This window comes from Danio rerio, chromosome 8 (assembly GCF_049306965.1).
Source record: "Danio rerio strain Tuebingen ecotype United States chromosome 8, GRCz12tu, whole genome shotgun sequence".
Taxonomy (NCBI): Eukaryota; Metazoa; Chordata; class Actinopteri; order Cypriniformes; family Danionidae; genus Danio; species Danio rerio.
The window spans coordinates 15,123,230-15,141,216 of record NC_133183.1 but is presented as its reverse complement, the minus strand read 5'-3'; the positions used below and the strand labels follow the sequence as shown (position 1 = coordinate 15,141,216).

Sequence of the window (17,987 nt, the reverse complement as noted above, 5' to 3'; positions counted from 1 at the left end):
GTTAATACAAGTCACTTTTTTACTGTGTAGGTCTCAGAAAAGCTGAGGATTGTCTTTAATAAACTCTTGTTTAACAAGCTTAGACACAGAAATAATATTAGACACAGTCACAAACTAATTAAAATCTTTATCATGGTCAAGTTTAGTTTAAAATCATTTGAATCTGCATACTAATCAGGCTAATTATTCATTATAAATAGTATCAAATAGTTTCTGGTTATTTTTTGAAAAGCTTTACAGAGATATAGCTGCTTTAAATCACTTTTGTGTGCATGTTTATCTTCTTTTCTGTGCTGGCTAGGAATGAAAGTGAACCTACGGGTGTGATGCAGGTGTGTGATGAACAGAAACACATTGTGCATGAAATTGTACCATGAAAGAAACTCTATTGTTTAGTAGGTCAAAGAATCATCCATTGAATCAGGTGATGATGGTGAGGTATTCAGTAATGTCAACCAAAAATGAAGATAACCAAATCACGTGACATATTTGATATGAGACTGTACAGAATGTCCTTTGCATGATGTTATATAGAAAAGCTTTCATTTCATTTAGTACAGCCACATTTGCTTTTCCACAAGAATTCATTTATTTGAGTTAATCGGCATTTGGATATTAGTTTAAAATACGACAAAACAAATCTGGCACATGTCTAAATTTCCCCTTTGGTGAGTAAAATATCTTGTTTATCAGCAGCAATCGGAAAAAGTTCCTTTGGAGTCAGAAGGATTTCTGTGGGATTCAGTGTTATAGTTTCATTCTGTGGAGACAAGAATATGACTTCAGCAAGTTGATTTACATCTGAACTAAACATTTAATCAAAGAAATAGTACAATAATAAAACCTGAAAAAAGGCTCTTCAGCTCCTATATTTATACAAAAAAAAAAAAAAAAAAAATACAATGATATTGTGACATTATGGCTGTGTCCGATACCGCCTACTACTTAGTAGGTACTGCATTTGAATTTGAACGTACTACTCGGCTGTTAGAAAAGTATGTTCTATACAGTATGAATGTAAGAATGGAATTCGGACGTACGTCATTTTGAAATGGGCTTGTGACCACATGTGCCGCTTCACTCCCATTCATGAATTTTCTTGTGGTGCATCATGGGATGCGCACTTTAGAGTTTTGCCGAAAGTAGTAAGTCATCCGGGTACTTCTCGCATACTGATTTTTGAATGCTATGAATTTGGACATACTACTCGGCTCGCATACTGATTTTAGCGTACTATATAGCATGGAAGTATGCGATTTGAGACGCATCGCTTATTTCAATTTAAAAATGTTTATTATGTGGCCAACATGGTGGCTAAGTGGTTAGCACTGTTGCCTCACAGCAAGAAGGTCGCTGTTTCGAGCCTCAGCTGGGTCAGTTGGCATTTCTGTGTGGAGTTTGTATGTTCTCCCTTTGTTCATGAGGGTTTCCTTTGGGTTCTCCAGTTTCCCCTACAGTCCAAAGACATGCTTTATAGGTGAATTGGGTGAGCTAAATTGTCTTTAGTGTATGTGTGTGAATGGGAGTGTTTGGGTGTTTCCCAGTGATGGTTTGCAGCTTGAAGGGCATCCGCTGGTTAAATGTCGCGATCACCAGCAATCTAAAATACCATAGATCGCTGGAAAACACTCACAAGTGTTGACAGACTGTAAATCCACCATTTGAAGGACTACAACTCCATACATGCACTCCGCTCACACACACATGTTCCAGATCCTGACTGATTACACTCTCACAGCTGAAGCTGCTCACAGACTGATTACTTGGACTTTAAGAACACCTCTCAAACCCATAGTTGTTGCTGAGTCTTGTTATTTGTTTAGTGACACTAGAACCCGTTTTCCTTTGTCTTGTTTTTCCGTGTTCTTGATCCTCGCCTTGTTATTTGTTTAATCCTGTTTGCTGCCTGCCTCGTGACAGTCTGCCTGTTATTTTGACTATGACTCTGGATTGCCCTTATACATCTGTTTGCTCCTGTATTGACCACTGCTTGCCTGACCATTCGAATAAACCTGCATGTGGATCCGCACCTCTGTTTTCAGTGTCACATCCCTGGTTACAGTAAAACATATGTTTTAAGTTGACGGTTCATTCTGCTGTGGCGACCCCAGATCAATTAAGGGACCAAGCCAAAACGAAAATGAATGAATGAACTTATAATGAATGTGCACATTAATGAATGTACAGCATTTATCAATCATAGTTCATCAGTTCAAAGTTAATCAGGGGTCACCACATCGGAATGAACCGCCAACTTATCCAGCACTTTTTTACTTTTTGTCTATTATGCATTGAATGCCTTTTCAGCTGCATCTCAGTACTGGGAAACATCCATACACATTCACACACATACACTACGGCCAATTTAGCTTATTCAATTGACCTATAGCTCATGTCTTTAAACTGTGGGTAAAACTGGAGCACCTGGGGAAACCCACACCAACATGGGAAGAACATGCAAACTCCACACAGAAAGTGGACTACCATGTCACCCCTAATTGTATTTAAATAATGCTAAAATAACACCAGAATTCAGGTGGAAATATTTGAAGTACTGCAAGTTAACTATTAAACTTACCAAAATATGGCAAGATGCATCGCAGGGCTTTTGTTCCAAGTTCCACCGTAACAAACCTGGACTGATAGAATCCTTCTTAGTGGGTCCTGTAATAATACAACATATTTATTTGAATCAAAAATAACATTCACATTCATTTTATATTATTATGAATATCTATACTAACACTACTTTAAGCGGCTGTCTCTCACCTGTAATATAACTGACCACCACACCAACCAGCACGACTGCACTAGTTGACAGAGCTCCAAAGTACAGGTAGGATATTGAATAGATGTTTTGAAAGCTGTATGAATTAAGTTGGAAAAACAAAACTTAGTACTTGTGTTCAGAGCAGTGATGGACTTGCTGTGGTCATTATAAAGTGTAATATACAGTATCTCACCTGTAATCCAGAGGGACTGATGAAGCCAGGACAGATGCTGTGGTGTTGAGTGTTGCATTAGTTGTCAGACACTGTCCAGCACTAGTGGGCAAAACACCCATAATTTGTGGTGAAGGAGGATAAATCGTGCTTCCAACAGCAAGCCATAGAGACAGACAGAAACCCACTGCCACGCCTGAGAAAACCCCCTGAAAAGTGTCAGAGATATTACACAGCTGTTCATTGGATTGGACAATATGGTGGATGGTGATGTTCGTGAAGTCGTACCGGTTTATTTGTGGCGGGAACAAACATGCCGAGGGCAAATGCTCCCAGCAGTGGACCGTTCACTACACCCATCACTGTGAATGAACCCTGGGGTTGACAGAGAAAAATAAAGCTGGTTAGAAAGCAGACACATACTGTAGATTGAAACGCAAACGCTGTTTTCATCCAAAGATGTAAATTAGACTTGAATAATGCTGGAACATTGCAGAAATCATTTGCGAATAAAGCAGTTTAGTTCAATGTGTCAAAGGGAATCAAAAATTATTCTGTTCTCTTCGACTCATTGGAAGGAAGTTAGCAATTTTTATTAGCAAATGTTTCATGCAATATTGCAGTTTTGCGCATAGTGATGTTTTATAAACAAATTTTTGGAGAAACACGATCCGTTCTGCCAAAGCTAATTCAATATTGACAATCATTTTATCATACAATCAGCATAAGAAACAACAAAATCGCTAATAATGTCCTCTGCTGGCCTTACTTACAGAAAACAGTTTGTCCAGGTAAAGAACAGTTGCTCTAATGCAGTCTCAGTCACTCATGGTGTTCCTCAGGGATCTGTTTTGGGTCCTCTTTTATTTCTTATTTACATTTTACCTTTGGGTCATATATTTCGTTCTTATGGCATACATTTTCTTTTTTATGCCGATGATTTGAAGGTTTTATATGTCTACTAAGAATGCTTCATCTCACCCTTCCTTCGATCTTACTAAATGTCTTCTTGATATTAATATGTGAATGACCAATAACGTTTTAAAGTTAAATGCCTGTAAAACTCAAGCCCTTCTGGTTGGCTCTAAATCTGTTCTTTCCAAAGCTCAATCCTTTACTCTATCTATCAATAATTCTTTAGTAAATTTTACAACTAATGCTAAAAGTCTTGGGGCTATACTAGATGGTATGCTTTCGCTTAATTCACATATTAGTAATATTTCACGATCTGCCTTTTTTCACTTACGTAACATTGCAAGACTTCGCTCTTCACTATATCTCATCAAAGTACTGAAGTGCTTGTTCATTCTCTGGTTACATCAAGGATTGATTATTGCAATTTCTTCCTATCTGATATTCCTCTTAGCCAACTTCACAGATTACAGCTAGGTTACCAACTTCACTCAGCAGCTAGTCACCCGCTCGTGTGCTTCTGAACACATATCCCCAATCTCTTTCACTTGCATTGGCTTCCTGTTTTTTAAAATTCTTATATTAATTTACAAAGCTCTTCACAACCTGGCACTCTATTACCTCTCTGATCTCTTTACTGGTACACTCCTCGGTGCTCACTGAGATCTTTTGCGGCTGAACTGTTATCCAAATTCAAGTTCCAAATTTTAAGATGAAGTCATTTGGTGGCAGGGCTTTAGCTGCACAGCACCACAGTTATGGAATTCCCTGCCGTTAGATATTCATCAGGTGGACATCAGGGATTCATCTCCAATTTTAAATCCCAGGTTAAAACCTTTCTGTTTAGGATTGCTTTTAATGATTTTCTGGTTTAATATTATGTTTATTATTCTTCTGTCTAGTTTTTTTTTTTTTTATAATGTTCCGGTGACATATTGTAAGATGTCCTTGAGTGCTTTGAAAGGTGCCTATAAATGAAAAGTATTATTATTATTATTATTATTAATATTATACTCCTATAAATAGTAAAGCATGTCCTACCTCGGTTTTCTCTAGACTTTAGCATCCCACCACCACACCAGCTCCACACTTTTAAACCTGATACCTACATAAATTGGAGGGGCGAACGCTCTGGGACAACGCGCTGTTGTCAGTTTGTCCTACCTTGTCAAATTTGTCCTACCTCTCATTCAAAAAGTAGGTAGCACATTTTGATGACACAATATCATACCCATCAGATTTGCTACCAGTGTATATCAAGCTGTAATATTGCCCTAACCTACCTAATCCCTAACCCCAGCCTCAGAACTTAAATACAGTGTTGGTGGCGTAATCTGATGCGTAGGATAAAATCTCAGGACACCTGGCTAAACAATGTGCTCAGACCCCTATCTCCTATCCTATAAGGGGAATAACACAAGTTAGGGTGCCTTTCTGAGCTCAGAACCCCTTTCCCCAGACAGCATGCCAACTACGGATATTCTATTTAGTCAAATATCTGTGAATGTGAAGTTGTAAAAATCTAATTAGCATCTTTTGATAAAACAGCTAATGTGTTTCCATTGTAGTTTATGCACATTTTTTTCTCATTGGATGTACAGTTTTAACATTTATGTGCATCTTGGCATTTTTATGCAATATTACAAAATGTGCATAAAAATATGGATGGAAACATTGCTACCTTCTGCTTAAACATTACAGTTCATACCTGAAGTACTCCCCAGTCCAGCAGAGAGGAGAGTGCAGCCATTGTAATGCAGCCAAGCCCATAGAACAGCGCTGGTTTACACATGAAAACAAACAAGAGTTTTGTCATTGTACCCATATTTCCAGATATTATTAGAGACTTGCAGAGTCATATGATTGACTCTTACTTTAAATAAAATCAATAATAATAATCTCTTTTTAATGCAGAAATGTAATGTTGGTATAAAATACAATTTATAAAAGAAGATTTTAAGATGGAAACCCTTTTGGATTGTAACATTATTTTTTCACATTAATTCACACAAAAATAAAAATGTCATTATCATTTCTGACCCTTATCAGACTCATTCTATCTACTGAAAGGTCAGTTTCCTATATTTTTGTCATTCAAAACATCACAATAGATTGTAATGCTAACAAAATTACGTTACATCAAACCCAGCAAGAACATTAAAAAACATTTAAAAAAAAACACTATTAAAAGCCTAACATAATAAATAAGCTTTTGTAATTTCATAAATATAAAAATGTAGTTACAAACTCAAAGTTATTAGCCCCCATTTGAATTTTCTTTTCTTTTTAAAATATTTTTCAAATAATGTTTAACAGAGCAAGAAAATTTGCACAGCATGTCTGATAACATTTTTTTCTTCAGGAGAAAGTCTTACTTGTTTTATTTCGGCTAGAATAAAAGCGGTTTGTAATTTTTTAAACACCATTTTAAGGTCAAATTATTAGCCCCTTTAAGCTATTTGTTTTATCGATAGTCTACAGAACAAACCATCAATTATACAATGTGCAATTGAATTATACAATAACTTGCCTTATAAAAATAAACGGGACTAATATTTCAGGGGGTTTAATAATTCTGATTTCAACTGTATATATAAAATATAACCCAATTTAAAAATAATCACAGAAGGGAATAATAAATGCTTAAATATTTATTGCAGTTTGTTACAATAGTTATAAAAACAATTTACAATTCTTGTATAAGTGTAAAAAGAGAAACAATGCTGTTGTTGTGTGTATGTTTACAAAGTAACATTTTCTCCCACTGGCATGGCATAAGACAGTATTTTAAGTGTCTTAATTAGTAAGTCCTAATCAAGTCTTAATTAGAGTCTTAATTAGAATAATTACAAGTCAAGACTCTACAAGTCTTAATTAGAATAATTTTGACAACATTATCTCCTATATCCTAAACCTTTAAGTGCCACAATCAATACATTTTAAATCACTTTTAGTATGTCATTATTATGTAAACTGGCCCTAAAAAACACTGTTGAAGTCAGAATTATTAGCCCTCGAATTGTTAGCTCCCCTGTACTAATTTCTAATAACTGATTTCTTTTATCTTTGCCATGATGACAGTACATAATATTTTACTAGATATTTTTTAGGATGCTAGTATTCAGCTTAAAGGGCAATTTAAAGGCTTAACTAGATTAATTAGGTTAATTCGGTAAGTTAAGGTAATTAGGCAAGTTATTGTTTAACAATGGTTTGTTCTGTAAACAGTTGAAAAAACTTATTGTTTAAGAGAGATAATAATAGTGACCCTAAAATGGTTTAAAGAATTAAAAACTACTTTTATTGTAGCTGAAATAAAACAAATAAGACTTTCACCAGAAGAAAAAATATTATAGGGAATACTGTGAAAAATTCTTTGCTCTGTTACACATCATTTGGGAAATATTCAAAAAAGAAATTCACATGAGGTCTAATAATTGGGACTTCAACTGTACATGTTTATATGTAACACAGAAAAGAGGTATAAGCTGCATTTAGCCTCACATAAAGCTCTGGAGAGCATGAGCTGTTTTCTCTGTGAAATGGTGATTAACCACGGCTTCATCACGTCCTCCATAGTGACAGCAGCCATGGCATTGATGCTGGTGGAGACGGTACTGTGGAAACAGAAGAGAGAGGTTTTGTAACCAGTAATCAACACCTCACTGAAGACTCTGACTGGTTCAAGCACCTTAAAGTCCCACTGTAGGCACAGGCTAGAAAAAGACCCGGGAAGCCAGGATGATTCCGGAAAATGTCCAAAACCAGGTACGGCATGTACTGTGAAAAGTTGGGTTGAACAATTATAGATTCAACAAATGCATTCGAAACATAATGTGTCATTTAGGTAGGGCTGCACGATATTGGAAAAATCTAACATTGCAGTATTTTTTGTTGTGTGATATACATTGCAATCTGAACACAATTTCACCAGATGACTGAATATCTCTATTTGGAAAAAAATTATAATGGTAGAGCGATTGGGATGATTCTGCAGTGGGAGTGTTTCTCTTTTAAATCTAATAAACAATCTATAAACTTTTAGGGCCCCCCGACACATTTTCATTGTGGCCTGTGCTATTTGCAGTGCATATCTTTATTTGCTTGTGTTGTACGTATTTCCATGCACTTGTTTATTCAGAGATTGATTAATTAATGTTTACTATAAGCATCGCCATAAAATCTAATAAACAAATCTATAAACTTTTAGGGTCCCCCGACACATTTTTATTGTTGTCTGTGCTACTTGCCGTGCGTTTCTGTATTTGCATGTGTTGTAAGTATCTTCATGCATAACAATCTATAAATGCAATCAAGAAAAAGATACAATTGAAATAAAGTGTTTTATCATTTCCCGAGTCTAATAGTATACTGCAAAGCAACTGAATGATAAAAAAAATAATAATTCAATAAAATTTATCGTAGTTAAAGTCACAAATGGTTCAATTGCTTGTACTGGAATGTTTTTAAAATCATTATACAACCACAGGCATTAAAAGCACATGCAAATGATCAATTATAATACAAACTCAACATTGCATATCCTGCGATGTGACTATTGCGAATGATCACATTGTGTTATCGATGCTGAAACAATATATTGTGCAGCCCTATTTTGTAGCATTTTTTATATAAGGAATAACATTAATAAGAGTGTATTGTTGATTTGAAATATGTTATTTAATCAGGTACACAATAATCAGTATGTCAAGCAGATTTTGAGTTTTCATTCATATTCTGCTATGCGGAGGTGCGCTCGTTTTAGAGCCCATTCAGCTGCCTATGGGAGAAATGACTTGGAATAATAAACGTCAGAAAACAGTCAAACGACTTGCTCTACAAACAAGTGTGTTCATGACTATAGATAACAAGTAGAAAAATATAATAAGAAAATGTCAGTTTGCAACATCAAGCAGCATAACGAGTTGTTTTTAACATCTAACAATCATCAGACTGTAAGTCTTGAACCAAAAAGAATCCAATGGCTGCGCCCGCTCATATTTGAGGAATAATGTTAACAATAGATTGCCTACTATACCGTTATTCACTATTCTCCATGTTAGTCCACTAATAGACCACTTAAATGACAGTAAAATTAAATTATTTATTTTAAAACTTAACCAATAGGAATACTGTAAATTTTACAAGTGCAATGTAAATAAATAATTTAAATTCTGCTGTAGTTTTACAGCCGAATTGTAATTGTTAATTTACAGTGTGCTTGTAAATTTTACAGTATTACTGGCAACCATAATTGCCAGTAATACTGTAAACATTACAGTATTTTTGATGTCATTCTTATCTTTTTTAATGGGGAAACGTGTAACTGTCAATATGGTGAATAAAGCCCAGGAGCCAATCATCGATCACTATATGGTGTAAAAAGCCCACCTTCTGGTACAGGAGCCAATCATCGATTGCTGTAGACCATGGGTGTCCAAACTCGCTCCTGGAGGGCCAGTGTCCTGCATATTTTAGTTCCAACCCCAATTAAATATACCTGAAGCAGCTAATCAAGCTCTTTCTAGGTATACTAGAAACTTCCAGGCAGGTGTGTTAAAGGAAGTTAAAGCTAAACTGTGCAGGACACCGGCCCTCCAGGACCGAGTTTGGACACCCCTGCTCTAGACTGATGATACTCTGGGGGACGGATTTGGACGAGACGTGAGTTTCTGATTTTTTTGTTTGATTTGAAACTAAAGAGACAGCTGTTGTTTAATTTCATTGGCGATTCCTAATATGAAATTCAAGCATAAGCTTGGCAAACAATTTTGGAGAATTTGATGTTTTGAGCATACTGCCCGAGAGGCATTTCAAAGATGGCCGGCGAGTGAAATGACTTGCCTTAAAGAGACTTTGGGAGAATCCCCAACACCATTTTGAAGCGCCTTCCACTTCATCAAGTGAACGAGAGAAGCTTACAAAGATATACCCTCGATCAATCAAAATCAATGGAGCGAGTCTGCTTCATATGTTCACTCCAGTTTCTTTATGTCCCATAATGCCATGTGACTGTGAACAACAGTTTAGTTCTCAAAAGCTTAAATGTTTAGAGCATTCCCATTCAGATGTTCTGCCAGTAGTGGACACTTGCGTAACATAATCAATGACGTACATCCAAAAGAAGGAGATGCGGGAGGTAAGCGAATGAAGGGCATAAAAATTGGACTGGGATGCACCCAAAGTTGACACCACTACAAATGGCGACTCCCTCAAAAAGTGCACTATTTAAGGATATAAGAAATTATGTCAAATTCAGAATCTCCTACAAAGGAGTGCAATTCTGTTCATGCATGTATTAATTTACCTGGTCAGGTGCAGATATTCTGCCGATCTTCAGTGGGTCACAGTTGGAGTATAAAGCAAACATCACAATTCCACAGGTGGCAGCACTGCTCACAATCAGACACAGACCCACCTGATTCACCAGCAGCGCCCTGCAGAACAACAGTGACACTCAATGCATCTGGATCTCAGAAAAACGTCTATGCACATGACAATATTGACTACTGCTTTTAGCATATTTAGCAGAAATTGAATGATAAATGAAGCTAAATTGGCGGCATGGTGGCTCAATGGTTAGCACTGTCACCACACAGCAAGAAGGTTGCTGATTCGAGTTCCGGCTGAGCCAAGTGGCATTTCTCAGTGGAGTTTGCATGTTCTCCTGGTGTTTGTGTGGGTTTCCTCCGGGTCCTCCGGTTTCCCCCACTGTCCAAACAGATGAGCTATAAGTGAATTGAATAAACTAAATTAGCCATAGTGTATGAGTGTGAACAAGAGTGTATGGGTGTTTCCTGGTGCTGGGTTGCGGCTGGAAGGGCATCCGCTGCGTAAAACATATGCTGGAATAGTTGGTGGGGACCACTGTGGCGACCTTTGATAAATAAGGGACTAAGCTGAAGGAAAATGAATGAATGAAACTAAATTAAGATATTTAGATGCTTCACTGATTTATTCTCTCACAGCTGAGCTTGTTTCTCAGTCCTGCACGATATGTATCGCTGTACTTGGGCCTGATTGGCTCCATACATGGATAACCAGACCATAGTGCCACCCACTGTGAAGCTCCAAAATGAGTACCGCCTCTGAGGGTCTATCGCAAAACTGTAACAAACAAAACGAATGAGCAATTAGTCATTTTTAAAACAGTTCAGTGAATTTAATATATTTCATAGATATTTACAACTGAAGACTAAAGTATTAGCTCTCCTGTGAAAAATTTGCCAAGTGTTGTTTAACAGAGAAAGACATTTATCACAGTATTTACTGATGTTTTTTTTTTCTTCTGGGGAAAGTGTTTCTTTTAGTTTGGCTGGAGCGAAATTGTTTTTAAAAGGTCATTTAAGGTCAGTATTATTAGCTGCTTTAAGAATTTTTAATAGCACTTTAGGCTGAGTATGTTGCAAAATAACTAGTAAAATATGATCTGTCTGTCACCATGGCAAAGACAAAAGTTAGTTATTAAAAAATACATATTAAAAATTTGTTATTAGAAATTATTTAGTTTAGTATTAGAAGCTCTTAAAACTATTATGTTTTAAAATTGTCTGTTAAACAGCACTTGGAAAAGATATTTGAAAACTATTGCAATTTTTCATTTTCCAGTACTGGGTTGCAGCTGGAAGGGCATTCGCTGTGTAAAACATGTGGCAAAATAGTTAGTGGTTCATTCTGCAGTGGCGAGGCCTGATAAATACACTGTAAAAAACACAAAACAAAGTTGACTCAACTTAAATTTTGAAGGCAAAAAACTCTAGGAGTTTTTTTTGTGTTGACTCAACTTTCAACCCAATTACTTCCCTTGACTCGATTTAAGTTGAGTTAACCCAAAAATGTCCTGAAGTTTGTTGCCTGAAAATTGTAAGTTGAGTCAACCTTTTTTTCACAGTGTAAGGGAATAAGCCAAAGGAAAATGAGTTAATGAATCAATTAAAATTTCACAGTAGGGCTAATAGTTTCTCCTTCAACTGTATATTGTTCATACTCATTAAAATTGATACGGGATCCATTGTTGGCAATCTCCAAAACTCTGGCAGGCCCTCCTGCCAATATAGTGCCCTGAATAAAGACTGCAATGAACCCAGAGAGCATGACTACAATCTGAAACACATCTGTCCAAATTACAGCCTTCATGCCACCCTGGGGGAAAAACAGAAATGCAATAGTATGTTTATAAACAAACGTTCACAGGGTCATGCAGATGTTTTGTTTAATGATGTCTTTAAATTACTGTGCCAAACTGAAATATTTAAATACTGTATATTTGCAGACTTGCAGAAAATCTGAACACCAAAAAAGCATCATTTTAATTTATATTTTGTCTTAGATAAATGTTAATCATCATAAACGGCAAGATTTTCAAAACTTGCCTACCACTGTGGTGTAAAATGTGCAGATGAGCCCAGTTGAGAAAAGAGACGCCCACATGTTCAGGCCTGTGGCTTTATTCAGGAAAGAAGAAAAGATTGATTAGAATAAAAGGCCTAAAGCGATAACATAACTTTGGGATACTTATTTGCCATCCAACTTGACTGAGATAAAATGGACACTTGAAGCCAAGACTATCAGTGTAACTCAATTGAAAGAACATCAGTTTATTTCATTTGCCTTGATTCAAGATGACTGCAGGAGCAAAGATCACTATTCCAGTGTAGAGGAGCTACAACAACAAGCAAACATGTACAAAATAAACATCAGAAAATCTAACAGTAATATAAATACACATATTGGAATTAAAGTATGACATGCAATGCTTTATTGATCAGTATTTTACATATACTATTTTAATATCCATCTAAAATATTATATTTTATTTATGAACATAATTTTGATGATATGATGATACTTACAGTTGCTACAATGAACTGCAAACTTCCCAAGAGCTGCATCCCTCTGCCAAACCTCATTCCTAAATACTGATAAACAAATACATTTATTAAATCTTGGCTTTTTTTTTTAGAAACACACAAACTTGTTCAGTTATCTACTGTATATGGGACTTCCTATAGACGATGATTTTTATACTGTACAGACTCTATATTCTATCCGCCTACCCCTAAACTCAATTCTCAAAGGAAACATGATTATGTTATGATTCTGTATGATCATGAACTGTTTTCCTCATGGATACAAAAATTTCCCCAAAAAGTCACAATTTAATAATATTGCAATATTTGAAGGCATGTTTGCTCCCTACATTGTAAGGAATACAAGGCACCAGGGGTGTCACCAGATTTTTTGGGCCATATGCACAAAAAATGTATTGGGCCCTCCTAGTCATTAGTGGCTGGGGGGCTTACCGTAGCAAGGCCCCTAAATTGCCAGAGCCCTATGCACTCTGTCCCCCTTTCTCCCCACGAGCTACGCCTCTGCAAGGCATATAGGTGCAGTAGTGACCAAAAGTGTGCACATGCTCATTAGAGGAACATGAAAAATACAGAAAATCAAATGTTTTTTTTTTTTTTTTTTTTTGTATTATTGTTATGCAATAGTGATATACAGCCGCGGAAATGCAACAGTGTTCTTTCAGTTTTGGACCACACTGTACATTTCATCGCTTATTTATCGTCACATTACTGAGATTCTTTGTGCAGGTGCATCTGACTAAGAAATACATGAAATTCAATAATAATGGTATGCAGTTTATGTGAAGTCTATGAAATCATATAGAAAAATAATTTTCATTTTATAACATTTAATATGAAACAATAATATAAATGTATAAACATATGCAAAATGTATACTGCAAATAAATGTTATTTTTGACTTTTTTATTTTTGACTATGATTATTTCATATATACATATATATATATATATATATATATATATATATATATATATATATATATATATATATATATATATATATATGTGTGTGTGTGTGTGTGTGTGTGTGTGTGTATGTATGTAATTATGAGGTTTAAATACTCCATTTTAAGCATTATTTTCAACTAGATTAGCTTGTCCGATGGTCATCAAAATCACAACTTTGATGTACCAAAAATATTTTCTAAAGATTTAGAATCAAGAAACATTTCAATTCTATTCATCTTTCTATAGTGCTTTTACAATTTAGATAGTGTCAAAGCAGCTTCAGATAGAAGATTATAGTGAATTGAAACAGTGTAGTTCAGTTTTCAGAGTTTAGGAATCAAGAAACATGGAAAAAAATACTTATTTTTAAAATACAAACTTATTACATCATATATCAGTAGAAAAAAAATTGGGGGAAAAATAAACAGTGGGCTAATAATTCAGGGGGGCTAATAATTCTGACTTCAACTGTATGTATATATTATATGTATATGCATGAAAATTTTGTTACAGTGAATGACATTTCAGCCTAGGCTTTCTGCAATTTCTGGTAAAATATTAGGAAAAAACATAAAAATTAGAGTTGGTCGTCTCTCTTTTTTTTTGTAGTTCAGACACACAAATTAAGCTCTACACTTTCTAATGTATGGAAAATAATAATGAAATCTCCATGACAATTTTATCATTTTGATTGTAGACCTACACATTGCAAATCTACTAAAATAAAAACAGACGAGTTCAAACCTGGCTTGAGCTGGTGATTTTAAGGCGATAAAACACAGGAACAAACAGAACGGCCGTCATGAGGGAGTTGAGCCCTTGTCCCAGGCACATATACAGGAACTTGAAGCCATACAAATACGTCTCTGATGGCACACCGAGCACCTGTACAGCTGACATAAAGCTGGCACAGAGCGACAGTCCAACCGGCACAGCAGAGAAACCCCTGCCGCCTGTGAAGAAGCTGTCCACTTTAGAGCGACCCGGGGTCTTTCTCAAAGACTGGAACAGCCCGATGCCCACCGACACCCCCAGCATTGCAGCAAATACCGCATAATCCACCAAACAGAAGCCCGGTGGTCTGTCAGAGTCCATAGCCATTGTGCTGTCAGTTGTTCAGACCCAGCCAGAGCCTAAAAGAGTGTGCTCCTTCTCTTCAAGAGACTTTCAGCTGTAACAACAAACAAATTAACAAGCATTCTCAATTGACCCCCTGTTACAGTATGTTCTCCAAACGTTAAAACATTAGGGATCACGCAGTGTGCAGTGTCATTTGAGGTGAGAGCTGATTAAATGATTTAGTGCACAATAAAATATGCCAGTGTTACCTAAATACTTAAAACCTTACCTTTGTTTTGAAACTGAATCAAAAATCTCTACAATTTTTCTTGTTCAAGAGTGTTTGAGAAGACCAAATTCCATTGTCATTGACGATGAATGGTGTTGGTTTTAAAATATGGTCACTATCACTGACCACTGTGGAAATTGTGCGAGTGAGCATTCGTTCAGGTGGAGGTGGATTTATTTTCCTGGGCTGATCATTTGGATAATCCGAGGCAGTCTTGTGGGAGGGAATTAGGAATTAATGTGATGTTTTAGGGTGGAGAATGTTACGATTGACATTACAGAGGTGGAGTCATTTGACTGGGGAAGGGTTCAAGACTTTTGGTCAAGATTTGATGACAAAGTAAAGTATGAGGTGACGTGAAGAAAATTGTTGATCCATATATATATATGTGTATATATGTATATATATGTGTGTGTGTGTGTATATATATATATATATATATATATATATATATATATATATATATATATATATATATATATATATATATATATATACAGTAAGGGGCGACGCAGTGGCGCAGTGGGTAGCACGTTCGCCTCACAGCAAGAAGGTCGCTTGGAAGGGCATTCGCTGCGTAAAAACTTGCAGGATAAGTTGACGGTTCATTCCGCTGTGGCGACCCCAGATTAATAAAGGTACTATGCCGACAAAAAAAATCTGAGTATTTCAGAAACTGCTCATCTACTGGAATTTTCATGCACAACCATCTCTAGGGTTTACTGAGAATGGTTTGCAAAAGAGAAAATATCCAATGAGTGGCAGTCCTGTGGGCGCAAATGCCTTGTTGATGCCAGAGGTTTGAGGAGAATGGCCAGACTGGTTCCAGCCGATAGAAAAGCAACAGTAACTCAAATAACGACTCGTTAAAACCGAGGTATGCTGAAGAGCTTCTCTGAACACCCAACACGTCCAACCTTGAGGCGGATGGGCTACAGCAGCACATCAGGTGAAGAACAGGAAACTGAGGCTACAATTCGCACAGGCATAAAAAATACGAGAATATAAGATTGGAGAAATGTTGCCTGGTCTGATGAGTCTCGATTTCTGCTGCAACATTCGGATGGTAAGGTCAGAAATTGACTTCAACAACATGAAAGCATGGATCCATCCTGCCTTGTATCAACGGTCCAGGCTGGTGGTGGTGGTGTAATGGTGTGGGGGATATTTTCATGGCAATTTGGGCCCATTAATACCATTTGAGCATCGTGTCAATACCACAGCCTACCTGAGAATGGTTGCTGACCATGTCCATCTCTATATGACCGCAGTGTACCCATCTTCTTATGGCTACTTCCAGAAGGATAACGACCCATGTCATAAAGTATGAATCATCTCAGACTGGTTTCTTGAACATGACAATGAGTTCACTGTACTCAAATGGCCTCCACAGTCACCAGAGCTCAATCCAATAGAGCACTTTTGGGCTTTTGGGATGTGGTGGGAAACGGTAGATTTGCATCATGTATGTGTGGCCGACAAATCTGCAACAATTGCATAATGCGATCATATCAATATAGGTCAAAATTTCGGAGGAATATTTATAGAACCCTATGCCACGAAGGATTAAGTCAGTTTGGAAGGCAAAAGGGGGCTCAACTCGGTACTAGTAAAGTATATGTGTGTGTGTGTGTGTGTGTGTGTGTGTGTGTGTGTGTATATATATATATATATATATATATATATATATATATATATATATATATATATATATATATATATATATATATATATATATATATAAAATTAGCACCAAGGTCATGGTTAGCTCAAGTTTGAGTAAATTCACAGAAGATTTAAATCATGGGTATCCTTTCGAGAGGTGTGTCAAGAATGACAATTCTCCAGATCTCAAGTTTTATATAAGAATAGAAAAGGTTCATTCATATGCAGATATAAAAACAAGAACATCTCTTTGACACTTAGGATTTAATGTCTTGATTATATGTACACTAGAAAAAGTAACAAGAGTAAAGTGTACTTTGGGATTACAAAACTATTTACACATTTAAAATCACAATAAAATCTGGATATTTTTTGTTCTAGACAAATGCCATACCATATTATACCATACATCATTCGAGCTTCTTTTTTTTTTTTTTTTTTTAAACAAAGACCAGATTTCCCTTAAAATTTCCAGATATTCTTTGAAATGTTCTGGAAATACAAAATACTATAAAATGAAAATGTAGAAATTTGATTGTAAAACGATGTATATAAAAAAACTAAAGTGCAGTTACATTGCCAATTCCATTAAAACAAATGGCCTAAACCTTCAATTAAAAAATACAACATGAAAAAATGCTAATGATTTAAAACAAATACTGAATACTGTTTTGAACATACAATAAAGTATGTGAACAATAGTAAAGTACCTGAACTAATTTTATGTGGAAGTTGTATTGGCTATTTAACACAATACTTTAGTTATAAAAACAAATTAACCAATACTGTAGGTTCTACAATTATTGGCTATATTATATTACAATACACCACAGTTTACTGTAGTAAAAACTAAAGTACACGAGAGTTTTTATTTACAGGTAATCGGTTCACAGTATGCTGTAGCATTCAACAAAGAGTTGTAAACAGTGAAATGAAAGACTACAGCAAGGTTCAAAAAGACAATATAGTGTTGTACTATTGTAGGCTACTTGTAGTATTGTGTACTGTAGTATTTTTTACATTTCGGTTGCAAAGTAGAATGAGAGTATAAAGCTCGAGCATGTCTGCACACAACAGGAATTTAGTTTTATATTTAGTATTTAGTTAAATTCTTTAGACATTCCCCCAGTATTTGCTGGTTAATATGTCTTCTAATCGAGTTATTCTGGATGGTAGGTATCGTGTAGTATCACACACGTATTTCGATTTTTGTACCTTTTGACAAAGCGTGTCAGAAATCTGTGGCGCATGGAGTTCTTCTGTCACCATGCCTGTAGTGTGGGGAGACACAGTGACCGTCGAG

At 36.0% G+C, this 17,987-nt stretch overlaps 1 protein-coding gene and 1 long non-coding RNA gene across 3 annotated transcripts in view; one reads left to right on the top strand and one right to left on the bottom strand.

Moving 5' to 3' along the window:
• Positions 1–8,729, top strand: part of LOC141375586 (uncharacterized) — a 19,800-nt gene extending 11,071 nt beyond the window's left edge. The window contains exon 5 of the long non-coding RNA XR_012384151.1: positions 7,434–8,729. This is a non-coding gene — a long non-coding RNA (uncharacterized lncRNA). The remainder of the gene's footprint in view (positions 1–7,433) is intronic.
• slc5a5 (solute carrier family 5 member 5) lies at positions 566–17,968 on the bottom strand. Of its 2 annotated transcripts, none has more exons than NM_001089391.1 (16): positions 17,900–17,968; positions 14,416–14,842; positions 12,707–12,772; positions 12,465–12,516; positions 12,231–12,298; positions 11,842–11,996; positions 10,821–10,961; positions 10,162–10,291; positions 7,546–7,634; positions 7,359–7,471; positions 5,563–5,633; positions 3,231–3,317; positions 2,964–3,151; positions 2,770–2,864; positions 2,579–2,664; positions 566–760 (listed from the first exon to the last, which is right to left on the bottom strand). In NM_001089391.1, the coding sequence occupies exons 2-16, from the start codon at positions 14,770–14,772 to the stop codon at positions 653–655; spliced, it is 1,806 nt and encodes a 601-aa protein (NP_001082860.1). In that variant the 5' UTR covers positions 14,773–14,842; positions 17,900–17,968; the 3' UTR covers positions 566–652. The 2 variants fall into 2 exon arrangements, with proteins under 2 accessions (NP_001082860.1, XP_073765722.1); XM_073909621.1 differs by lacking the exon at positions 17,900–17,968 and adding an exon at positions 15,020–15,309.
• Positions 17,969–17,987: the final 19 nt, after the last annotated feature.